This window comes from Carcharhinus amblyrhynchos, chromosome 4, assembly GCF_965287045.1.
Source record: "Carcharhinus amblyrhynchos chromosome 4, sCarAmb.v2.hapA, whole genome shotgun sequence".
Taxonomy (NCBI): domain Eukaryota; kingdom Metazoa; phylum Chordata; class Chondrichthyes; order Carcharhiniformes; family Carcharhinidae; genus Carcharhinus; species Carcharhinus amblyrhynchos.
Window position 1 is genome coordinate 87,321,438 of NC_137327.1, and position 27,079 is coordinate 87,348,516.

At 40.9% G+C, this 27,079-nt stretch overlaps 1 protein-coding gene across 1 annotated transcript; it reads right to left on the minus strand.

Moving 5' to 3' along the window:
• Positions 1-1,447: 1,447 nt before the first annotated feature.
• LOC145342660 (ras-related protein Rab-38-like) lies at positions 1,448-25,095 on the minus strand. Its single transcript, XM_080188210.1, has 3 exons — positions 24,798-25,095; positions 8,260-8,540; positions 1,448-3,103 (listed from the first exon to the last, which is right to left on the minus strand). Exons 1-3 carry the CDS (start codon positions 24,997-24,999, stop codon positions 2,948-2,950), a joined length of 639 nt encoding a protein of 212 aa, XP_080044336.1. The 5' UTR covers positions 25,000-25,095; the 3' UTR covers positions 1,448-2,947.
• Between the last annotated feature and the right edge of the window lie 1,984 nt (positions 25,096-27,079).

Below are 27,079 nucleotides of genomic sequence, written 5' to 3' on the forward strand. Positions count from 1 at the left end.
CTAAAAGTATCAGATTAAAATAGATGGTTTAAAATATCATTTGCAAAACATCTCCCTGTGGGACAAAATCTACCCAGGGAGTCACCACAGACACTCATCATTGTCCATAGATACAATCATTTGGCCTTTATTCCAGTAAAATCAATCTGCACGTCACTCCCCATAGCAACCAAGCCATTCAGGCCTGTTGTCAAGAACTCAAGTCACATGAGCTTCCTCAACTCCATTCAACCTTAAACAAACATTCAGCCCCAAAACACAAACTCAATGTTTTTAAAAAGGCTGCAGAATGCAAAAACTGTTTCAATGCCAAAGGCACCTTTGCAGACAGGTTGCTATGTTTTTAAAGAGCCTGGATATTTGACCAGAGTTTGCAAATATCATTCCATTTACAGGAATAATCCAGCTTCCAAGAGCAGCACAGTGGTTAGCATTGCTGCTTCACAGCTCCAGGGACCTGGGTTTGATTCCAGCACTAGGTGTATGGAGTTTGCCTATTCTCCATGTTTTGTCCAGGTACTCCCATAGTTCAAAGATATGCAGATTAGGAGGATTCACCATGATAAATTGCTCCTCTATGTTCCAAGATGTGCAGGCAAGGGAGATCAGCCATTAGAAATGTGTAGGATTAGGCAGGGGCCTGGGTAACCATTGGAGTTGGTGCAGACTTGAATCTCCTGTCCCTCATGATTGAGCCCTGAACCAAGGGAACAGCTGCTTCCCATTCACCTTGTCCAGAATCCTCAATCACACCTCCCCCCTGCCTTCACTGTTCAAATAACCCAAGCCTATTCAGTCACTCCTCAGCTCAAATGCTCCATCCCAGCCAAGATTGCTCTTAGTGCAGTGAACAGAACTGCATGCAGTACTTCAGGTGTGGCCAAAGTGTTCTGTACAGCTCCAACATCTCCTTGCTCTTGTACTCTATGCCCCTGACAAAAGCAAGTATCCCATATGCCTTAGCTACCCTATTCACCTGCTCTATCACCTTCAGATATTGGCAGGACACTAGGAAGCTCAGGAGCTGATAAATCTTGAGGTACTTTTCATTCATTAAATACTCCCTCAACCACGAGTCATCTGCAAAGCATTGATTTGTTAGTTGTAGGATCATTTATCTTTGCAAGTAGGCCTTTCAGTTAACACTCAAGGTATTGGTCTGCGTGTGCTTTACTAAGTTTTTCCATTTACTAGTTCCCTGGTTTGACATAACCAAACCTCAAAGTTAAGAATACTTTTATTTATAGTTAGTCAAAATATCTTGTGGGTTCTTTAGAAGAGGAGTGAAGCATGGCCAAGGGAAAGCAGGAAGGGAAGGCAAAGGAGAAAGTGAGCAGGGGCAACAAGTTATGCTACTTTCCTTTTCAAAAGGAAGAATGTTCAGGTGAGTCTGGGAAAGATGAAAGCAAACCAAATAAAAAAGTCAGATGCACTGGGCAGTCTTGTGTTTAATAAATAAATAGCAACAGTACAGTTCAACTTCCAGGACTACCATAGAATTTGTACATTTCAGCATCTTCACCACTGGGAAACATTTTCTTGGTTATGTCACCTTAAAAGGCATTCCTGACCAGATGTTAAGGAAGGTCAGTCATTTTAACATGTGTACCATCACTTGACTATTGCAAGTTTGTCATCTACCTTGGAGAAAAACAAACATTTGTTTCTGTTCAACCATCCATATTAACTCCAATGGAAAGGAATATTCAATACAAGTATTAAAAGGAAATTACAACCAAAACATTACAGATTTAAGTTCAAATGCGGTAAAGATTAATAAGTCAGAAAAATTATAGAATAAATTTAGATCTTAGACTGGTTTACTCTACAACCACTCTCCAATTGCCCATTCCACTAATTTTTTTGGCATCTTCAGCACTTCACTAATTCAAAAAGGCACAAATTTTAACTGCAATGCCAGTGGTGCACAAAAATTGGAAGGGGAGCAAACAAGCAAGAACAGCCAAATGGAAGGATTTCAACAGGCAATGAAACTATATCATAGTGCACCTATTAAATCACAAGCAAGCAAAACAATGTAAAAACTGCCATGTCAGCTCTAAAGCTGTGCAGTTGGAACTGAATAGCAACCCAGAATCATTTCTCCATTGGAGTTAAACCAGGCTGCTTATTTTCCCTTCCAAAAAACCATGACTGAATATTTTTAACTTCAGCATGCACAACAGTTATATATAAATCCTTGTTTATGCACAGGACGATCAACAGTTTTAGATACTAAATAGTGCTCAAGAATGTAATTGCAATAGGACTATAATTACTCCTAATTGTAGGGAAAATGGATCAAGTATTGGAGAAGCTTCCACTAATAGTAGCTCCTAAATGTGACTTCATGGTGAACCATGTGGTACACACTTCTGCAATCTACCTATTATCACTAGAAAAGTGGGTGGCCATCTAAAGATTGATCACTAGGTACAGCACAGAGAACAAGAGATGTCCTGAGTAGGGGAGTGGGTCATTGGGTCCAACAGTACACTGGACATTCACTTGTCTTTTCCTAGATTTCTCCCTTCACCACATGAGTCAAACCTGAAGCTCTGTTCAAACAGACAACTGCACTGGACTTAATCAGAAAAATCTAAACTGGTCCATTGATAAAACCATTGCTGACTCATCACCTGAAATACCAAGGCCCTACTGCACATGTTTAATTAAACAGATCCCTGGAAATGGATGTCAATTTTTTTTTTTTAAAATAGACAAATAGGAAGACTCAGTACTCCAAGGGAGTGAAGACAATAATTGAACAAGAACAAAGTGGTTCATATCAGATGTCTGAGGAGGCAGAATGGCAATCACTATTGCAGCATTTCTCACACTAGGTATAGCCCATTGAGCAGTGGTCATCCCTGAAGTTCCTTGAAATTTCCAGCCACTGCACCCACCCCCTCCTCCAAAAAGGGGTCAATGATCCAATTACTGTCTTTTACTTTGCACAAGCAGAACAGCTGGTGTTATTAATTTGTTGAGAGAGCTGTTGGGATGAGATAATGTCAGGGTCTGGAGGAGCAATGTCACCATCTTCAGCATTGATGATATTTTCCACCAGGAGACGAGCTGATTCTTCAATATGGATATTGTCCTAAGGAGACAAGAAATATTTTGTCAAGGAAGCTTAAAATGGCACAAATACAAATCACAATTTCAACAGGAACATTCATCTTGGATTCTGTTGTCAAACTCAATCTCTAACTCAAAAGCACAAAGCAGCCAGAGACTAGAAGGTGCATAGCATTGTTGAAAGATAAATGGGCAGATGATCAGAAGAGATACTGATCATGTTTAATTCCAAGGATAAAATGATAGCTTTGAAGTGATGGTGGCAGATCTGAATTTAATAATAATTTGGATGGCAGAGTGTATTATAGCCAAAAGATAGGAAAACAAGCCAGTTTGAAGAGGGAACCAAGTCTGCAAAAGGATTAAAAAGATCATGTGGGGAATAAAAGCTGGCAGATGGCAGTATGAGAAAATGCAAGGTTGACTCTGGCAGGAAAAATAGAAAAGCGGAATACAATGCTGTGGTATGGAGCAATCTGAGTGTAATCAAACAAAGTCAGATCTAAAATAATTAGGGAGATAAGTAGAATGCAAGGGGAAATGGAGAACAGAAAAATTGCTACAAAATGTACAGAGCTTTGTTAAGACATAGAATGAGAAGAAGATGAGTTTGAGCAGATTAGGGCTATACCCAGAGGAGGCAGGCCATGATTTGATTGCACAGTAGAGCAAGCTTGAGTTGCTGAACAACCAAGTCCTGCTCACATTTGTCCTGGTTTGCAACAGCTGTTTCTATTCACTACTCCAAATGATTGCTGCAAATGCAGATTGAGCCCAGTCATATTGGGTTTGAGAGTCAGTTGGTCAGTGTATTTGACTATGACATTAGAGAACTTTGGACACTAGAGTCATGATCCAAGTTAAGTAATCAACATCATACAGGTCAAGGAAATTCTTGGAATACAAAACTCAAGCACTTGGAAAAGGAGCAGAGAAATAATGCACATGATTTAAAATGTGAAATGAGTAACAGAATCCTTAGGTTCTAAGTAGAGGCATGGGAATGCTGTTCAATTTAGAAATGCTTTAGTCAGTCATGGGAAAACAATGGAATAAATGCACAGTTAGGAATTAGAATAGAGATGGTTGCTTTGCTGCCTCCTCAAAAAATAGAAAATGACAGTGTCAATTTGTGCATAGGTTGCAAGTCTGTCTGCTATCACAGTGTCACAAGATGGTGCTGCACAATAGCAAGTGATGTTGCTGTGTGGGTCTGACCACTGATTATTAGAATGCAGCACTTCACAGCTGCATTAAAAACTGGATATCAAAATATCAAAGCATCTCCAGGATCACAATTTCTCAATTTGATTAAAGAGGAATGTCAGAATCGAATTAAATATTCAAGTTACAAGCAGGGGCATCATAATTGTTCTTTGGCTTGCCACGTCCATTTTTTAGTCAGTTTCAGGTGAGATCCATGGGGAGATGGAAACAGGAAGAAAGAAAGTTTAAGCTGCAAGACAGAATCCATGATGGATCAACAGAACAGGAAAGCAAGTGTCAAAGACTCTGGTGATGGTGTTTGCTGCCCTTTGTAATTCTAGATGGTACTGGTCATGGGTTTGGAAGGTTTTGCCCGAGGAGCCTTGCTGCATTTCTGCAGTGTATCTCAGTCTGTGGGAACATCTGGATTTGAGTTGCTTTGCACAAATGCAAGTTTCCAAACCAAAGGTTTAATCTTTACAAGAGAAAATCCTATTTTGAGGCTTCAAAATTTTATAGTAGAATTTACACTTCTTGCCCATTCAATTGACTGAAACCACCACCTTCATGATCACTGCAGTGTGGTATGGAGAGAGTCCCAAAGTTTTGACTCAGCTGTGGATTTCCAAGTTAGGAAGAACACATTTGCACAGGAACAGGCTGTTCAACTCAACTAGGCCACACTGGCCTTGTGGTGCAGCTTTTGGCAATTGGTGCCTTTGTACCAGAGATCCTCTTGTTCATTTATCCCAACCAAAATGACACCATGTGACTCCCCACACTTTCTATGTGCCATACACATTTACAATGCTGTCAATTACTTGCCCATATCTATAATTAATTTTTGCAGTTGTCCTCAATATCAAACAAACATTCTCATCTTCCCTCAATTTGGGAATTTTCTGGAAATTCAGAATTTACTCAGCACCTCTCCTATTGTGAATTCAGCTAGCAAACTAACAGCACTGGGGTTAATATCCTTACTCATCTGGCTGGGGGAGGAGGGGGGTGCGCAGTGTGCAAGTGAATCACAACCCAAGGGAAAGCTCAGATTGGAGGGAAGCCAAATTAGCTTAAGTAGGAAAGTGAAATTGGTATGTCGACAAAAATGAAAAACAAGTGTCAAATAGGATCAGGATGCAGAATACAAGGACATCACACTGGGTCACATAGTATTCATTTAGAAACCTACCTATGTTAGTGTTCACTAGCGAGATGGATGACATGTGTACAGAAGTTAGGGCAAAGGACTGTGATACTATTAAATAAATTGACAGAGACAGAGGAGGTTCTGAGTGGTCAGGCAGACTTAGATAAATCCCCAGGCCTGGATGAAAAGCATCCCAGATGGTTGAATGAGGCAAGTGAGGAAGTAGTAATTGAAAATTATTGCAATGCCCCTGCCATTAGGCCACAGGAGGTGTCAAACGACTGGAGAACATCCAATGTAATACTATTATTCAAATTCCACAAGGATATAGATGGGCTGATCAGTGACAAATGGAATTGAATCTGGATAAGTAATGCATTTGCAGGACAAACAAAGCAGTGGAATACATGAATGGCAGCACCCTGGGAAAGGCAGAGGGATTTTAATGTGCATGTACACTACTTCCTCCAGGTTGCAGGACAGTTGGATAAAGTGGTTAAGGCAGCATTTGATATACTTGCCTTTATTAACAGATAGTTTGAGGACCAGCAGGTTATGCTGGAATTATACCAAATTATACAAAATGTTAAGGTGACACAGTATTATGTACAGTTCTGGAATCCACATTAGAGGGACATGATAGCACTTGAAAAAGATGCAAAGGAGATTCACCCAGGAAGTCACCTGGTCTGGGGAGAGTTTGTAGTTGCCTTTCTTGGAACAGAGGATTCAGATGTATAAAATTGAAGGGCAGAGACAGGAAGAAACTTTTCCCCTTGGAGGGATCATGGGGCATGGTTTCAGGCAAGGGACAGAAGGTTTAGAGCGAGGAAAAAAAACTTTCCACCCAGAAGGTGGCAGTCAGGAACTCATTGCCTGAAAGGGGGATGCAGTCACCCTCAACAGTATGTGTGCACCTGCAACACCAAGACAAATGTTATGGGCTAAAATGTAGAAAATGGGATTAAAAATAGTTGGGTTATTTGTTTTTTTAAAATCAGTGCTGATATGATGGGCTGAAGGGCCTGTGTTGTAGACCTCTATGTCAAAGGCTGCTATTCTTACCTCATACTAAGAGGGATGGTCAAGCTCAATGAAACAAACTAATTGAGAAATGCTCAAGCTTTGATTTACAGGATGTGGGTATCATTGTCTAGGCCAGGATTTATTGCCCATCCCAAACTGCTGTAGCCCATGTGGTATACAGGTACATAGTGCTGTAAGGAAAATTTAGTATTTCAAACCAGTGAAGAAACAGCAGTACATTTCCAAGTCAGGATGGTGAGTGATGAGGAACCTCCAGGTGATGGTGTTCCCAAGTATTTGCTGCCTTTTGTAATTCTAGATGGTATTGGTCATGGGTTTAGAAGGTTCTGCCCAAGGAGCTTTCATATATTTCTGCAGTGCACCTCAGTCTGAGAACATTGATCAAAGAGCAAAATACAGCAACATCTGGATTTCAGAGTTGCTATGCATGTATGCAAGTTTCTAAACTGAAGGCATATTAGGCACAACATTTCCACAGCAAATTCCATTCAAACATTTAGGAATAGGGCATTGCCATTCTAATTTAAGACCATAACTCAATTTTTACTGAATTCATATCAAAATGTAGACAGTAGGAAGTCTCAACACCAGGTTTATTTGCTATCACAAGCTTTTGGCGTGGTGCTCTGAAAGCTTGTGATACCAAATAAACCTGTTCGACTTTAACCTGGTGAAACTTCTTACTGTGTCCACCCCATTCCAACATCAGTGTTGCCACATATCAGATGTGGAATATCTCCTCTATGGAGGGGAAAAGTGGCGTTTTGTTTGAGAGCTTCTGACCACAGTTCACAGACAGATTAATTTCTGCCTCCATAACATCTCCTGCCCCAGCTCAATTGCAGCTGAAATCCACACCCATGCCACTAAGAAAGGACATTATTAAACTAGAAAAAAAAGTGCAGAAAAGATTTACTAGGATGCTACCCTAACTTGATGGGTTGCATTAAAGGAGAGGCTGGATAGACTGGGACTTTTCCCCCATCTGGAGTGTAGAAGGCTGAGGGGTGATCTTATAGATGTTTATAAAATTTGATCAGCTAGATAGTCAATATCTTTTCCCAAAAAGGTAGGGGAGTCTAAAACTAAAATAGGTTTAAAAAGGTGAGAGACGAGAGATACAGAAGTGTCCAGAAGGGCAATTTTTTTCCAGAGGGAGGTGAGTGATAGGAAGAAGCTGCCAGAGATGACAGTAGAGGTGGGTACAATTGTCTTTTAAAAAGTATCTAGACAGTTACATGGGTAATTGGGATTAGCTTAGGGGTTTAAGAGAGGCAGCATGAACAAGTTGGGCCAAAAGGGCCTGTTTACATGCTGTAAATTTGACTTTAAGAGCTCAGAGTACTGGAATTGACTATGAAAAATGGAGAACAAAAAGCAACAGAAGTCGACAGACAAGATAGATGATTTTAAAAGGCCCTAGAGTATATGGGGCTTAGAGAGCCAACTGCAAGTTACTTTTCAATACTTGCCATGAAAGTAACTAGTTACAGTAGATGGGTTAATATAATACCCACCATGCCACCTCCCAAAAACAGTAATCCCAGATAATGTCATATTACACTTCAATTTCTTCAGCCACATAGTACCCAAATAAAATACAAAACTAGGCAATGCCATCAATGCTATCATATTTGGTACATAACTGAAGAGTTTGCTGGGAATTTAGAATAATTTAAAAACTAGACTCAAGCAAATCTAGTAAAGCCTGATCCTCAGAATTAAGGACTAAATTTTAAACTGGTCTTCCCCAAAAGGAAAAAAATCCTTCTTACCTTTGCTGATGTCTCAAACCAGGCAATAAATCCATTCTCTTTGCAATATTGATCTAGTTTAGGCAAAGTATTACCAAGTCCCTCCTTTGTCTGGTCACATTTATTTGCCAATAAGATAGCAGGCACTGGGTTGCCATTCTGCAGCCTCACTTTACTGTCGAGATCATTCTTCCATTTTGAAACTGCTTCAAATGTTGACGCCCTGGATACATCAAAGACTATAAATGCTCCCACAGCCTCACGGTAGTACACTCTAGTCATGTTCCCAAACCGTTCCTGCCCTGGAAATAGAGTTAAGTTTTAAAGGAATTGTATTTTGTTCCTGAACAGCCACACCCCTATCCCATAAAAAAAACCATACACTAGACTGCGTGGGATAGAAAATTTATCTTTTAGCCTTACTGGATTTGAATTAACTTCCATTTGGGGTGGATTCAAAACAAAAGAGAAAGTCATGCATGCATGGGGCAAACTAGGAAGTTAACACATGGATATTTGATCAGGAACATACCCAAGGATCCACTACAGTTCACCTTTTGCCACAACAGACACCATCTCCCTAACCCTACACTCAACCCTAGAACATCTAGGTCCAAGTTCTATTTAGAGGCTACACTCAGGCTTTAACACCATTATTTTTATGAGACATGTCCAAACTTTGTAGCCTGGGGCTCAGCTCCTCCCTCTGCAACTGGAGAGCCTTGTCTTCCTAATCCACAGACTACAATTAGTAAAGATAGGCAACACCTCCACAGTTATCCCCAAAAGGTGCTCCACAAAGCCTGACCTCAGCTCCTTACTATACTCCTTATTCACCTTTGACCGTATGGCCAAATTCCCATCTAACTCAAATTTTCAATTTTGCCAATGACACCACCATAGTGGGTCAGACCTCAAACAATGGAGGAGACAGTATAGGAAAGAGATGGGGAATCTGGTGAACTGATGCAATGAAAATAATAACTCCCTTAATGTCAACAAAATGAAGACAGTCACTGATTTCAGCACGTGTAGTGCAGGGCATGCCTGCCTACATCAATGGGCACAAAGTAGAAATGATTGTGAGCTTCAAGTTTAGGTAGTCAAATCACCAACCTGTCCTGCTCTGTCCATGCATAAGCTATGGTTTAGAAAGCCAACCACTATCTCTACCTTCTCAGGAGAGCAAGGAAATTCAGCATGACCACTGATTCTCACCAACTTTTACAGATACACCATAGAAAGCACTTTTTCTGGTTGTATTACAGCTCCCTATGGCTCCTGCTCAGTCCAAGACCACAAGAAACTACAAAGGGTCATGAATGAAATCCAGTTCAGTCAAACCAGCCTCTTGTTTATTGACTCTTTACACTTCCTACTGCCTCAAAAGTAACCAACATAATTAAGGATCCCACGCACCCCAGATATACCCTCTTCAGTCAAAAACAATGTACAAAAGCCTGATATCATGTACCAACTGTCAAAATGTCTTCCCTGCTGCCAGACTTTTGAAATGGACCAACCTCAAACTAAAGTTGATCCTTCTCTACACCCTAGCTATGACTACCATTCTGCACTCTCTCCATGTACAGTATGCTTTGTCTGTAGTGCACAAGAAAATACTTTTCACTGTATACTAATACATGTGACAATATGCTGATGAGAAATGCAGTTATTTGACAGCCAAGCAAAAGATGGTACTTACTAGGCAAAGCATGTACAAAGACTGGTATTACACCAGCTGCTGGAGAAGTTTGTATGCATGCAGTATATTATAGCAATCACCATTATTTGGACATTGGGGTAGGCAGGGCAGAAATAGTAGCATGAGAGAAAATAGAGATCCTGAAATTCAAACTTAAACCCCAATAAAAGGGACAAACAAGATACAGTTTATAACATCCCAAAAAAAAATGAACTGAGAGACCTTCAGAATGGCAGGCTAGATACAGCTCCATTTATTGCAAGCTGTTTGCTGCCCTTTAATTCACTAATCTGACATGACCCAGTTGTCCCCCAGTGACCACTGGTCAGCAGCATTCACATAGGATCTCAGGTCATGGGACAGATCTAAACATGATTAACCAAATTCTACTTGATAGAGCACAAGGCATGCTGTGGAAGGCAATATAAAATACTGCAGTTAGAGTCAAATGGCTCATGTAGACAAGCCAAGAAAAAAACCATCCCCCAGATTAACAGTGCAAGTTGCTCTCTTCCAGAGCAAGCCACATGCACATAGTCTAGACAGACCAGCCTATAAAATCCAGTAGTACTGCCAACCCCAACACTAACAACTTAAGTTGTCTGACAACAACTTAAACTCAAATGTATCAAACATTCATGAAGTATAGCATTTAAAATTTGAGTTTGAACACAAACCCAAGGGGCTTTTTTCCTATTGTGGCATAAATTTCTCTTCCTAAAGAATTACACTAGATATATTCAAAACTCTTGCATTTTAAGCATGTCAATAAAGCAAATAAAATTGGGAATGTCCTGAAATATGGATGGAAACAAAATCATCCTTTCCTAGGGAATCAACTTTTTTCAGCATGGTGGCTAGCACTACTGCCTCAGCACCAAGAATCCGAGTTTGATTCTGGCTAAATTTGCCTATTCTCCCCACGTTTGTGTGGGTTTTCTCCAGGTGCTCTGGTTTGCTCCCAAAGATGTGGTTAGGTGGATTGGCCACAAAGGGGTTAGAGGTATGGCATGGGGGTGGCCCTGGTGAGATGCTACTTCAGAGTCAGTGCAGACTATAGGTTGAATTGCCTGCTTCTGCAGTGTACGGATTGTATGAGTTAGTTAATTTTCAATTTATGCTGGAATTTAAATCTATAATTTAAGTACAGCAGATATACTTGTACAAGTATAGCACAACTGGCTGATGCACTAAACAATTGGCCCTGGATCTCAACCTGAAATCCTGATCATTGATTTGGAATACACTTAAAGACAACATTCACCCACCATCACTTATTTCCCACCTTTGGCAATAAAACAGCCTTCATTCCAGTTGTAGCATTGAATTAACTGGGACGAAATGACTAAAAATATATCTTCCCTTCAAAGCAGTGCAAACCCTACATCCCAGAGATACAGCAGTTTTTGTGCCTGGATGTTGAGCTAACTCATCCTGGAGAAAATTCAGGCTTTTTATTGCCAGTTACATTAAAAACTTAAGTGAACTCATGCATGATTTTAACAGCTCCCTTATCCAGGCAAAAAAACTCTCATCTGTATTGCCAGCTAAATTATAGGATTGAACTATCTTCAATTTAAAAAGTGAATCACCCTATTGCCTGATGCATCTAGATTGCACCTTAAAACAGCTTCAACACCTCATTGCCACATTGTCATTATTCTTCTACAAGAACTAGTCTGGGTCAATACTCACAAGCTTCCATAGATTGTTTTACCAGCACCAAGCAATGCTTTAAGTCACCGCAGATTTAGCAGGGAACTAGCGTTAGTCAAAGACTAGTTTCATATTTTAAAATCATGCAATACATTTTCAGGGGGAGATTTTTCCATAGTCTTTGCCAAGGTTTTCATACTCCTGTTTATTCAGCAGCTTCTAGCTGAAGCAATGACCTAGTGGAGTATTAAAGTTTGATCACAACTTAGAGGCAACACATCAGGCACAAGAATGCAACAAAACATTGCTGTTGACCTGAGCTAGTGTGCAAAAACACAGCCTGGTACATAGGGTGCTAAACTGTTGCTGAACACCAGTGAGGCCTTTGATCAGATCAATTTCCAAAGAAAAACAGAACATAGACTGCCAGAGTACTTAAGTTGGAGTTTGGCAAAGGCAGGCTTTTTCTAGCCTTCTTCAGCTTCCACTGGCTGACACTACCTTTGCTACAGGGGAAGCCAATAAAGCCAGAGTTGAGAGAGCCAAGAATTTACAGATGCTTGAAGTCTGACATTAGGACTGGAAGTTCCAGTGAGTAAAGAGGGAAGCAGGCCTGAGACCAGAGTAGAATGAATTCAACATGAGTGGTAGCCTTGGAGAGTATTTCTACTGGTCTGGATATTCTCTAAACCAAAAGATGAAAGGGAAATCATTTGACAAACTCACTCAAGTTTTATTTAAGGACACAACTATCAATGATAAAAGAACCAATTAATATGGCATATTTGGATTTTGATAAAAGTCCCACAATAGGAGGTTAAGTGTGCAAAACTAAAACATAGGATTAGAGGCAAGATACTGGCATGGATTGAGAACTGGTTTCCAGACAGGAGAGTGAGTGAATAAGTAGATAGAGTGACAGATAATGACTGAGGTACCACAGTGATCACCTTGGTCCCAGCTATTCACAATATCTATTTTAATGCGTTAATAATACTTTCAAGTCAATTATATAAAACTAGGAGAGAATGAGTGTTGGGATGTGCAGTTCTTTGCTACTGCTCAACCTCTGGATAACATGACCATTTGTTATTTCTGTATCTTTTGGATTGTTTTAATTGTCAAATCTGCTTTTCCCCCCACCATTGCTTGGTTTTGAGCACTTTAGCTATTTTCTTTCAAATTTCCAGGAAAGTTCATCTGTTTTATGTTCCTCATTCTTGGTATCAAGTTTGATTTCTGGCTGTGGGTCTGATCTGAGTAGTTGAGAAATCTGTTAACTAATGTTAACAGATGAGTGGACTTAGCCAGGCTAACTGTGGCACAGTAGCTGGCACTGCTGCTTCATAGCACCAGTGACCTGGGTTCAATTCTAAGCTTGGTAACTTGTGTTGAGTCTGCACTGGTTTCCTCCAGGTCCTTTCAACACTCCAAAGACAGACAGGTTTGGTGTATTGGCCATGCTAAATTCTCCCTCAGTGTACCCAAATTAGGTGCTGGAGTGTATGGTGATTAGGGGATTTTTTTATACAGCAAATCCCTTGCAGTGTTAGTGTAAGCCTACTTGTGACTAACAAACAAAAACTTTAATTTTAAAACAGTGATAAGATTGTGGAGTTACAACATGCAGTTAGGAAGGCGATTAGTATGTTGGCCTTTGTTGCCTACAGAAGGCAAGATAACTGGTTCACTAGACCAACTCCTGAAAATGGCAAGATGTCACAGGACAAGACTGATTGCATCAAATGCAGGCCCAGCTGACCCAATTAGAAGAATGAGAGCAGATCTCACTAATGTTTAAGATTATGAAAAGGGCTGGACAGACTGGATGCAGGGTTGGGGTTTAGAACAAGAGGCCATAGTCTCCAAGATAGGGACTAGGCCATTTAGGACAGATGAGGAACAGGTAGGCCACGAGGATAATCATTGAAGGAGGTGAACCTGTGGAATTCTCCACCACAGAAGGTGATAGAGGGCAAGTCACTGAAAATATTCAGGAAACAGGATGATTAAAGACCAAGACCACTTATCTTGGAAGAGGACAATGAGTAGAAAGCACAAAGAGACCACATAGTTGCATGAAGAGAGTGTGACAGTTCCCAGACAAACAGATTTCTCAACTATTCAGATCAGACCCACAACCATAAATCTGAAACTTGATACCAGTGAGGAACATATTTCCAGGAAAGTTCATCTGGTTTTTGAAAATGGCTAAGGTGCTCAAAAACCAAGCAAAGTAGATTTGACAACTAAAACAATCCAAAAGGAGAACACAGGAATAACAAATGGCCATGCTATCAGCAGTTGAGCAAAGAACTGCAGCTTATTTCAGTGGATCAAAAGATGAAAGCAATCCTGTCAAGGGTTGAGGGTTGGTACACCTATTGAAAAACTGTTCAGATGTTCCTGTGTTTTTCAAATCATTGGATTTTTTTTTAAGATCAGTACTTACCCAGTGACAAAACCAGTGATTTATTCCCCCATATAAAAGCAACTAGAAAAAGGTGATCCTCAGAATTAGAGACACAGTTTGGGAAGTTCCATTGTGAAGAGATGTCTCCAAGTTATCCCCAATTGCAATGGAATCTTGATCAATTGGGCCAGTGGGCTGACAAATGGCAGATGGAGTTTAATTTAGACAAATGTGAGGTGATGTATTTTGGTAGATTGAATCAGGGCAAGACTTAATTAATGGGAGGGCATTAGGAAGAGTTACAGAACAAAGATCTGGGGACAATGTTCATAGCTCCTTGAAAGTGAAGTCACAGGTGGACAGTGTGGTGAAAAAGACATTTGGCATGCTTGGTTTTGTTGGTCAGAACACTGAATACAGGAGTTGGAATGTCTTAAAATTGTGTAAGACATTGTTACAGCCATATTATTTGGAATATGGTGTGCAATCCTGGTTACCATTATATAGAAAGGATATTTTTAAACTACAAAAGAGTGCAGAAAAGATTTACAAGGATGCTGCCCAGACTTGATGGTTTGAGTTATGAGGAGAGGCTGGATAGACTGGGACTTTTTTCTCTGCAGCACAGAAGACAGAGGTGATCTTAGAGGTCTGTAAGATAATGAGGGACACAGATCAGCTAGATAGTCAATATCTTTTCCCAAGGTAGGGGAGTCTAAAACTAGAGGGCATAGGTTTAAGGAGAGGGAGATACAAAAGTATCCAGAGGGGCAATTTGTACAGAGGGCAGTGAGTGTCTGGAACAAGCTGCCAGAGGTGGTAGTAGAGGCAGGTATAATTTCATCTTTTAAAAAGCATTTAGATAGTTACATGGATACAACGTGTATAGAGGGATATGGGCCAATTGGATTTTTTTTAAAAAGGATGGCATGGACAAGTTGGGCCAAAGGGCCTGTTTCCATGTTGTAAATCTCTACAACTTAAAACAGAAGCTCAGAATTTGCCTAAATTCTAAAAGATCTTTACATACTCAATTCCAACAATGCAAGATATCACACCACCAGGTTTTTAATTTCAGGCATCAAGCTCTCTGTAGGAACATGGAAACTTGAGAAATCTTTGCTGATGACAACCTGTGTCTAGGTTAAATAAGGGTGCTGTCCCTGTTTTGGGAATAAAGTAATGTATGACCATGGGTCATTTCAACTGCTGGGTTCCAGGTTTCCATGATTTGGACCCTGTGCACGGTTTGCCTTTTCAAATGGTGTGGATAGGGATTTGGCATTCTTATTCAAGTGTTGCCTTCCTATCTGTGCAGTGAGTTGCCTTACTTGGGAGAAAGTACATTGCCAGAGTTACCTTATTTTTGTGTTCTGCAGTGAAGCCAATTTGAGATGGAGACATAACATCCTACATCCAAGCGAGTGAATATTTAGAAAATCATCCAAATGAAAGTTGACTGGACCAATTATTTGGCAGAACATTTTACTGGGAAAGAAACTGAATTCACCATTTGCAAATGCACATTTGGGGTACCACATTATACTGATGCACTGGCGTCAAAGATGTCTGTTGTTCAGCCTACTAACCACACAGTGAGCAGTGAGAAAGTGCCATGAACTCCCAACATGTTGAATCTCATGCTCAGGTTTGGCAGCAACATTTCTATGAACTTGTTTCAATGCTGCCAAACATGCTCAATATTTTAATTTACATTATATTGTCTGAAAAGTTACTTTATGCACTATACATTATGCCCAAGTCAAAATCTCTGTAGCAACTTAATGTGGCTAGTAACAAACTAAGGGTTCATTGACAGAGATGTACAACCAATAGTAAACAGGTCTACTCCTGAATGCCTGAACTCCAGCTAAAGCTTTCTAGCCATGTACAGCCTTGCTCCAGATTAGACATGTCTATCAATCATTTTCTCTCCATTGGTTCTGCCCAGTCACATGACTTGCAGGATCACCCATTAAAGGGGTTGTGCTTTGTTTAATCCTCACTTTTCTCAAAAACAATTTCACTAATATTGTATTGTGTATAATTTAAGAATGTTTGCATTAAACAGGTAAGAGAGCTTCAATTTCATTTAGGTAGTTGTGACCTTTGAATAAAAGTCTTTTTTTGGTGTTCTTGTTTATATAGGTTTTACAACCCTTGTAGTTAAAAGTTGTGATTTTGTGCAGAGAGAAAAAGGAGACAGAATGTGTTACCTAGAATCTGTCATCTATGAGGATTGTGGATGTTCTATTCAAGGTGGAAGTGCATTTGAAATTTATGGAGAGCAGGTTTAAAAAATGTTCTAAGGTAGATTAGCCATGATTGAATGGATTAGTGAAGTAGACCCAAGGTTCACCCCTACTCCATTTCTTACATTCTTAATTCACATTAAAAACAGACAGGAAGGCAAAGTCCAGCTAAATGAGCAATGCTGATTGACCAATATTAAAAAGTGTTTAGCTAATACAAGAACCAACGTTGCAAGGACATAATACATTAGCTTGAAAATGCAATCATGTGTTAAACAAAAATCATTGACCAAGATCCTCTTCCTTGACTAAAGGAACTGGTCAGTCAGATTAGTGCAACAGTTGGACCACAAGTCTGTACATCTGTTAAACAGGTTCACAGGGCTTCTCAATAATTACTCTGCACTGTGGAGAAATCAAGCAGGAAATGGATGTTCAGAAAATGTTGGTTACGACTTGCCATCCCAGAGTGTCATACAAATTCTAATAGTTGACACCCATGTTAACGAAAGCAAAAAGTAGAATTCAAGCACAGAACACCAGGCCTAGCAATAAATGCAGTGCCAAGAATTGACAATTTACACAAGGTTGGCTCATTCATTCACCCAAACTTCCAGCAGCAATGTTAGAGTTATTTGGAGAAATTACCAAGTTTCAGACCTTGACCACCACCCACAAATATTGTTCAGGGAGATGACGATAGATCTTGGCTACACTGCTCAATTTCAATAATATTATCCAGGCTTGCACTTGAACAATGGTCATTAGACCTTTTGAATGGGGGTTGTGCTGGCATCCAGAGGGACTACTGCACTGTTTGACATATCTTTTGGATGGGACAGTAAAGCAAAGGCCACATCCAGAACATAAGAAATCCCATGACCCCATTTAAAAAAAATGCTGGCAATAGTCAAACATGGGTAAATAGTGGAATGACGGGTTGGTCACATTTCAATCTTTTGACCTACAAGAGCATTTCCTTTCCTCAACTTTGCATTGAAGTGATAAATATGCCATGTTTTCTTTCCTCCTACCACCTAAAATCAAATGGGTTGTTAGCTTGTCTGGATAATCTAAGGTTCTCAAGAGTGCTCAACCCATGGAGTTGGATTGAGTGCAGCCTGTCACAGCAAGGAACATATGTTAGAGGACTGAAGGGTCTGGGGCTTCTGGGTGTGGGATGTCAGTTAAGCTCATTCATGAGCCAGACACCATTATCTGAGAGTTCACTGCAATTTAAACATTAGCTCAGGGATCAAACAGTGGCCACATAGGAGGGCAGCTGAGGCTAAATGCTCTAAACTTGTCACATTTGCCAGTGATCTCGCTAGACACTGCCAGAATGCAGAGGTTCCACCCTTGCCTCTGGTTTCACTGCTACCTGTTACAAGCTACACTGATGTTATCTGCATTGGTGTCCCAATTTAACATTTGTGGTGTTGAAAGGAGACATGTGAGGAACCAGTCCAGTCTTCATATTAAAGATTAACCAAGGACTACCACACTAAGATGCTTTTATTAATGTTGAACTTACCATTTTGTTCCAAAATATATGCATGATCCCTGAACTCACCAAGATTTCCTTTTCCTAAAGGACATCCAAATTCAGCTTATAGCTACAATGTGATACAGGGTGTAGTCTGGGAAACTTTTTCTGGTCCAGCAAAAATTTAAACTGCCTTTATGAAGGTTTCCCACAATGTCTTGGCTCAGGACTCACCATAGCATCTGAATATTACAAGACCCTTTTTGGCTGTGGAATGGGTCTTAGTCCCTCAGCTGAGAATGCCAGAATGGCTTCTGGCTGAGGTGTGGACTGGCCTCAGCTTCTGAAGGGAGCAGGTGAGGGACAGGAGCAAGTTAGTTTTCCAGTTTCTTATTTCCAACTTGAAAGTCGCTGTCTACATAGCTTAAATTCTTTCCTTTTATGGACCTTAGCATTCCTATAGCCCTGAGTCAACCTGATTCTGCTTGGGAACTTAGCAGACATCCAGGTGTTATGTTTCTACACTTCGAGCACTTCACACCTGATCTTAGATGTTCTCATTTGTTAGGAAGGTCCTGATCACTGATGTTTGCTGTTGCTGGGAAAACTTTCACCCTTCAAATTCTTATTACTGTTGTGGTTAGGCAAATCCTTGACAAACCCCTCCTCTCCAAAGACCTCCACATTCACTCATTTTTGATGTGGGGGTCCCATAATTCTGGACATTAGTGGGTGCTTTGATAGCAGCTACCACTGCTTCTGTTCTGCTGTTTGGAACTGCTGGCCTTAACCACTCGCATCAACAGGCAGGACCTCTACTGCCATTCGAACACCCAATACAGTGGGGGAAGCCCACTAGAACTGGTGACCATCAATTGGTGAAAACCTCAGGACTCATCAGGTGATAGAATCACAGCCACTGAGATGGGACACAGGCTCAAAGTTAGAATGAAGTTTACCAGTTAAGACATGTACAAGTCACTTAGGTGCAGTAATATGGAACATTCTAGATTTATTATGCAAAAGGATGTCCCACTGATTTACAACTACTGCTGTTAATTACTTAGTCTCAAGTAGGCTACATTCACACTGCAGTGAAGTTACTGTGAAAATCTGAGGTGCCACACTCTGGCAGCTCTTCAAATAAGTGAGGGAGAATTTAGCATGGCCAATCCACACAACCAGCATGTCTTTTGACCTGTGAGAAGAAACCAGAGCACCCACTGGAAACCAGACATGGAGAACCTGCAGACTCAGCACAGACAGTGACCCAAGACAGGAATCAAACCCTGGTCCCTGGAATAGGGAGACAGCAGTGCTAATCACTTTGCTATCCCTAGAGCACTTTACGTTATGTCACAGATTAACATTTAATTCCAGAAAATAGTAAAACTGATGGAGTTGATACCAAAGATCAAGGGACTCTCCAGTCCTGAAGACATTTTCTTCAATCAAAGTGGGAAGTAGTAATCATGTTTCCCCAAGATATACACTGGCCTGGTATTGGCTGAGGAGATTGCATATTTCCCTAGTTTAGTGCTTAAGATTTCTCATTGTTTACCATAGTCACCTAGCTCTCACATGGGGACAATAGAAAAAGCAATAACCAATAATGGCTGCATTTACAGCATCATCTATTAGGATTAATTTATCAAATATGGAGATGATAGCACCAGACTTTTCTAAACATCCAGACCTACAAAAAAAATGCAAACCAGCCACAAGGACTACAAGTGCAGTGAGACAAGATTGGAGTGTGACAGCTGCACATGGTCCACAATGTAAATATCTCTAGTACATCTCAACTGCAAGCTTCATGGGATCTCATTGATCTGGATAGGTAACAGGAAAAGTGCATTTCAAATCTTAGGAATTACAAGGTATATTACAGAAACAGGTGGTGATGCAACCACAGGGACATCTGAAATAATGGGAAACTAGAGTCAAGAACAAAAAAATTATGAAGCATAACCAGAACAGGAGTTTTAAAACATGTTCTATTCTTTCATAGGATGTGAAAGTCACTGCCCTTTGCTCTAGCAAAGATCACAAATGGTGGGGTGGGAGCTTATATAGGGCAGGCTGCTTGTTTTAAAACAACTTGGAATTGTGGAAGATGAGAAGCATTAGAGTAGGGGAGTCTGAGCAATGAGACATGATAACCAGATCAAAACAATTAGATCCAAGGGGTTAGCGAGCAACAGTTATTAGAATCCTATGGCACAAATTACAAAACAACATCCTTGGAATTCTTTAGTTTAACACGAGGTCACTACTGCAGCAGTGTGGAATTTGCAAGCACTGCTGTGCACAAATGACAGTAACTTTTCCTATTTAGGAAGTTAACCAAAACATTAGCCTTCATATGGAAACAACTAGCTCAAAACAGAATTGACTAAGGATAGTTAAAAACCATAAAGCATCTTGATTTTAGGGGTATTGTGCAGTGATGAAGTGGGGTAAATTTGGAGTCAGGATGAGACAAGACCTTTAAAAATGGTGGACAGGACCCAGATGGGGAATTCCCCCATTTTCAGCAGTCTCCTTTTTAGGGGAAGGGCATGGGGTGAGAATTACAGGCAGGAAACCAGAACTCAGTAAGACCATTTGAAAGCAGACTCCATTTTCACTATGGGAAAAGGCCCCTGGAACAGAGAGTCACAGACTGATGGAGGCTATGCACACACTCAGTGGGGATGAGGACATTGCTGAAGTGTCATGATCTGAAAACAGGTTGTAGCTATTTGATAAAAATACATTTAGCTTAGAAAAAAACTACATTCTTGCTGTTTTGATAAACTTACTGCTATTTCCTCAAGGACTACTATTACAACCTATTAGCTTGAGCATCAGAAGTTCAATACACTCATCTCAGGAATGGCTAAGTTTTTTTTAAAACCAATGTTAACAGGTTATTATTGGTCAACCATCTTTGGCACAGTTACTAAAAAGTTTGCATGTGTTTTTTATTATCGATTATACACTTGACTACTGGAGCTTTAAAATCTTTTAATGGGTTGAATCAGAATTTTTTTTAAAACAGCATCAAATGGAATGAGACCTGTAGTAGATCAGCCCCAAATCCACACAGCTCTCAAGGTCTGTTCAATGGCATAAGTCATGATAGCCTCAACCAGGATCTTGAGTTCATGTCACACTATCTGCAACCCCAACAACTTGCCTGGGCTTGCATAATCTCTAACTGTGCTGGCTGGAGACAATACTCATCTCTAACTTGTGCTTAACGCTCTCTCCACTCACATTAGCTGTAAAGACAATCAAGTCTTAAAAAGGTACTGAGACACTCCAATTATTGTTTTGTAAATTGAACGTGTGTCTTCATATGTCCCATTTGTGAACAGACCTCCCACTTAATTGATGAAGGAGCAATGTTCCAAAAGCTAGTAGCTTTTGCTACCAAACAAAAACGTTGGACTTTAACCTGGTGGTGCAAGACCTCTTAGTGGGGTAAGTAGCAAAGGAGGCTGTATGGGCCAGAGAACCCAGCAGCCTTTATAAAACTGGGCTGAAGATGGAGAACTGAGGCAGATCTAAGAAGCCCACCACTGTAGGTAGTAGGCCCATTTGTTCAGGCCCATTTCCTTCCCACCTGAAAGGAAATGCATGGGAACCAGAGACAAGTTTGCCAAGTCAGAAATCCCTGGACTCAAACCGATGGTGAAAATCCAGCCCTCTGTTGAATACTGCAAAGCTGGAGGTGAAAACATTCACGACTAAGTGTACAAGGTAAATTTCCAGTCATTCCTGGATTTAAAAGTTTATTTACTAGTGTTACAAGTAGGCTTACATTAACACTGCAATGAAGTTAGTGAAAAATCCTCTCGTTGCCACATTCTGGTGCCTCTGTGGGGTACACAGAGGGAGAATTTAGCATGGCCAATGCACCCAAACAGCACATCTTTCAAACTGTGGGAAGAAACCCACACGAACACGGAGAATATGCAGACTCTGGACAGTGACCCAAGCCAGAAATCGAACCTGGGTCCCTGGAGCTGTGAGGCAGCAGTGCAAACCATTGCCACAGTGCTGCCCTGATTTCCCCACTAACTACAGAACCCCCTAGAACAAAGCCCTCACTGGTCACTGAGGAATTGATACAATTTATACACGTGCCAACTAAATCTTTAGAATTGACTATTAGCATTTTTACAAGAGGGCTTTAAAAATCACTTCCTCACTCACCCTGCAGAATTCACAGTAGTTCCACCATCCAATAAACTGTTAGCACTATCATATTACTTTCACATTGGCACTCATTATAGCTTGGCTCATCTGAAATCTTACCTCCTGAAGATATTTACATATTTCACAAGTTCTAAACAAAAATAAAATGTCCAAGATTCAGGACAGTGGTTCCAGCTTCTCTGCCTACAAATCTGAAGAAAAGTTGCAGGGAGAACAGCAGAACAGGAATTAAAGAACTGGCACAGATGTAATGGATTGTACAGCTTCCAAAGTTGTGCTGGTTAGGTGGATTGGTCTTGCTAAATTGCCCCTTAGCATCAGGGGAACAAGCTAATGTAAATGCACAGGGTTTGGGGATAGAGCCAGGGTGGGATTGTGGTCAGTGTAGACACTGGGAGCTGAATAGCCTCCTTCTGCTCTGTAGGATTATATTATTCCTTCTCTGTTGGTTTATTCAGTGGTTCATTCACTACAAGGATAGTCATTTAAGTGCATTTATGACAAACAGCAGTGCTACTTGACTAAATATAACTTAATGGTTAAAAGGGAAGGCATTTACCATGGAATTAGTGTCATACTTCAGGAGGAAACTATTAGATATTTTAAAACATGCCAAGTGATACTTAAGTATACATAGTTCCAAATCTCAAACCAAAAATCATCATTGTTCTAAAGGGGGCATCTTGCCTTTTTACCAAGTGTTATCTTGTGCATTATAATACTTATACTCTAGCTTTCCCCAGTTACATGTAAAACAAGCTGAACAGACAGGCCAATTTGAGTTGTAAAATGTGATATTCCATCAAGTAATTTTGCAAGCCATTTTAAACCAGCTGTGGTTGCACAGCCCTGTCTCCTCCTGTACAGTTTACAGTTTAGCTCAATGTCTTGGAGCAGACAGTCAATCATTTGATGGAGGGGATGTTTCCAGCATGGTTTTGAAACCTGGATACCACTGACTTACTTGAGCCAATAATTTTAAATAACTTCTACATTTTTCTAAAAAAACACCAGTAGAACACAGGCAGTGACGGGAGGAGATTGCTTCTTGTGACTGGCTGCAACGTCAAATTGACGTTATATCTGAACTTCAATTCTATTCTGGTAAAATACACAATCCTTTGGGCTATTGAAAGGAAGAGCCAGACTAATTTGAGAATTAAGAATTAAGCATTGCTTCTGACCGCTATTCATTGAAGAGCGGGGATGGTTGCCATCATAGAATCCCTACAGTGCAGGAGGCCATTCAGTACATCAAATCTGCACCAATTGCCAACACAGCATCTTACCCAGGCCCACTCCATCCATAACCCCACACATTTAATCCCCCTAACCTACACTATTCGTTTGTGGGCCACAGGTGTTGCTGGCTGGGCAGCATTTACTCCCCATACCAAGTTGCCCTTGAGACAATGAGCTGCTTCTTGGATTATGCAGTTCACGTGCTGTGGGTTGGCCCACAATGCCGTTAAAAGGAAATTCCAGCATTTTGACCCACCCACTGAAGAAACATTTTATTTCAGGATGGTGAGTGGTTAGCAGGGGAATGGGCAGGTGGTATTCTTATGTATCTGTTGCTCTTGTTATTCTGGATGGAGGTGGTGGGTTTGGAAGGTGCTATTTAAGCATCTTTGGGGAATTTCTGCAAGTTGTGGATAGTACACACTGCTGCTACTGAGCATCAGTGGAGGAGGGAAATGGATGAAGTGCCAATCAAGTATGATACTCCTGGATGGAGTCAAGCTTGGACTGTTGCACAAGGTGGGGAGCACTCCATCACACTTCTGACTTTTCCCTTGTAGGAAGATAGTGGATAGGCTTTGGGGAGTCAGGCAAGTTATTGGCAGCAGTACACCTCCTGGGAAGAGATTTAGCATGGCCAATCCACTAACTTGCACATCTTCTGTCAAAGATCCTCAACCATTCTGGTCATGAATCTCACTTGCCGTATCCCATCTCTAAGGGCAAGGTCCCGAAATTCTCAGGAATCTCATCTTCCTGCATCAGTCTGACGTATCAAGAGTTCAAACACGAGGACAGCACAAGTCAAACTGAATAGATTTCCTTGTTAGAGGAGGAATGCTCCGAACTCACGAGTTTCATTAGCCACATTTGAGTCTAATCACGGGTCCTCTGTTCAAACAGCCTCAGAACGATACAAGTGCCCTATCCTCGGGGCAAGTTACCATTCAAAGACCTCAGGCAGGTCAATTCGTCTCACCTTGATTTACCCACTCGGATTTGTGCCTCATATACAGAATAAAAACAAGCTACTGGATAAACTCAGCAGGTCTGAAACTTGCTTCCATATTGCATCTCTGATAAGAGCAGCAACGTCCGACATCAATATAGTCTAGTCTAGTCTGCCCACCAGAAAACAGAGTCCACAAGACAGCCCAGTCCAGTCTTGCTTATTCTAATAGAATTCCAATTAATGCCACTGAATTACACGCCTCAAATAAAACAGGCAGATATCCGAAGAGTTAGAGACTTGTGAAATGTTGCTGGTAGTTGTAAGTTGCAGTAATTACTTACTCAGGGGATTACAATAAATATTTGAGAAATCTCAACCTCCCCCTTCAGAAAGGGGAGAGGAGAGGCGTTGGTTCCAGTCTGAGAGCGGAATGGGGATGATTCACTCACCACTAGCTTTCTAAGCGTGTTTAAACCAGCGTTCACAAATTGACACGATTATATTATGGATTAGCCTGCAGTAACACTGAAGGAAAACAGATACACCACCTTGTTTTACCACACAAAAAAAAACTTTAGAATATGTATTAAATTGGATAACATTTAAGAAAGCAATTGCATGTATTAGATCATATGAATACCCATTACCTGCTATGTCCCAGAGTTGTAGCCGAACGATAGTATCATCTTCCCAATGTAACACTTTGAGGGCGAAATCCACCCCGATGGTGGCTCTATAATGTTGGGAGAAAATCTGGTGAACGTATCGCTTAATGATGCTGGTTTTGCCAACGCCCAGGTCTCCAATCACCAAGACCTTAAACAGATATTCTTTCTGTGTTTTCTCCATTGATTCAGCAGTCTGTATCCGCCAGCTCTTCCTCCCACTCACTACTCACTCTCTTTTCAAATACTCTGCGCTTGAATTAACGCCAAAAAACTTTACTCGCTGTTAGTTTCCACGCATGCTCTCTATTGAGTAGCTGCTGTTTAAGCCCCCCAACCCCTGTCAGGGACATTTAAAAGGGCAATGCTTTCGGCCAGATCTCACCAGACTATACAACTCACCCACTGTGGGCAAATCTCTCACAGCTTTAATCGTTTGCACCGGTTACACGTGTGGTTGCGTATTAGCTTGTAAAGTCTTTTTTGGCTCGGTTGTTGTTAAATAAGCATTTATATAGCGTATACAGGGTGCCTGTTGTTGAAAATGTCGTAATACCTGACGAAGGGGGTAACCTCGAAAGCTAGTGAGTTTACTATCAAGTAAATCGGTTGGACTTAAACTTGGTGTTGTCAGACTTTTTACTGTGTTTACCCCAGTCCAACGCCGGCATATCCACATCGTTGAAAATATCTTCAGATTTATCATGATGTTGCATAGGCGCGGGGTAGTTCGGAAGCTGTTATGTCTAACGTCCTGTTGCAGCATCAATGCAGTTGAGATCAATAGCAGAGAAAGGGTCGTTAGTTAAATACATGAGCATTAACAGAATAGAAGGTTAGAGACTTAGAAGTGGGGAAGCCTCCAGTGGACTATGGTGCAGGGACTATGGTGGCCCAATGTGTAGGGGGCAAGGGTGGCTTGTCCTGGGCGCAGGGGACTGGGGTGAGTTGGGTGCAGGGGAATGGAGTGACTCCTCAGGGTGTAGAAGACTGGAGTGATGCTCTCAGGATACAAGTCACTGCTGGACTAAATTCTCTGCAATTTGTTTGTTTACATTTCCCCATCTCTCCACTTAAATATTTTCTCTAAATTATTATAAAAACGTTTCTCCATTGATTGAACCCTTCTGTTCATTCTAACTCTTTTAATGTCCAGCATCTTATCAGATTCAAATTGTCACTCCAGCCTTAAGGCAACCATTAAATCAGTTGACAAAGGTGATGTTTTTTGTAGCTGAGGCTGAATGTAAACAATCTGGTGACCGCCATCTCGCTCAGATTACAGCCCCGCTCCTGAAGAACAAAAGCAGAATTTCTGCCCCATTTGGGGTGAGAACTCAGGCTGGTGGCTGTGTAGTGGTACAGTGGTTAGCACTGCTGTTTCACAGTGCTAGGATCTGGGTTCAATTCCTGGCTTGGGTCATAGTCTCTGTATTCTCCCTGTGTCTGTGTGTGTTTCCTCTGGGTGCTCTGGTTTCCTCCCACAATCCAAAGTTCTTTTCAACTTTCTCTTAACGGTACTTGTTGACTATCGGTCTCGTGCCAGTATTTAGTCTTACATGGAATTTACCACCCACTTTGGGCTGCATGCACAAGCAACCTGACTCTAAGAGCCAATCAAACGAGCCAGGGGCCGCAACCAGCCTCACACCTTCCTCAGGCACCACTTAATGGTTTCACGTCCTTCCCACGATCCAAAAGACACGTTAAGTACATTGACCATGTTAAATTCTCCCTCAATGTACCTCAACAGGAGACTAGGGAATTTTCACAATAACCTCATTGAAGTGTTAATGTCTGCCGACTTGTGACTAATAAATAAACTTTAACTTTAAACCTGTGTCCCTAGTTGATATGCCAGGTTTTCAGCACCGTCCCACTCCCAGGCCTTATCATTTGACCACAAGGTAATTCACAAAAGCACCAAAGGCAACATGAACAAAAACTATTTTACACAGTAAGTTGTATTTTGGAATGCACCGACTCAAATGGCGGTAGAAGCAGATTCAGTAGCAACCTTCAAAAGAAAATTGGAGAAATACTTGAAGGAAAACATTTACAGGGCCATGACAGAAAAACAGGGTTGTGAGATTAATTCTACGAGCTGACATAGGCATGGTGGGTCTGTCACCATTATCTGACTTGTGCATGAGTGGTATTAATCTTTAATTTCATCAGCTGATCAAACATATTGAACTGCTTAAAAAGGATTTTTTAAAAGATAAATCACTCAGAAGTTAATGGCTAGGACATTATAGGAAGAA

Bases quoted from the DNA above. Each gene is read 5' to 3' on its own strand.
- LOC145342660 (XM_080188210.1), bottom strand. From the start codon at position 24,999: ATGGAGAAAACACAGAAAGAATATCTGTTTAAGGTCTTGGTGATTGGA. The intron at 8,541-24,797 runs GTAATGGGTATT...CTCTATTTCCAG, and splicing joins ACAACTCTGGGACATAGCAG to GGCAGGAACGGTTTGGGAAC. The intron at 3,104-8,259 runs GTAAGAAGGATT...TTGTCTCCTTAG, and splicing joins GGTTTGAGACATCAGCAAAG to GACAATATCCATATTGAAGA.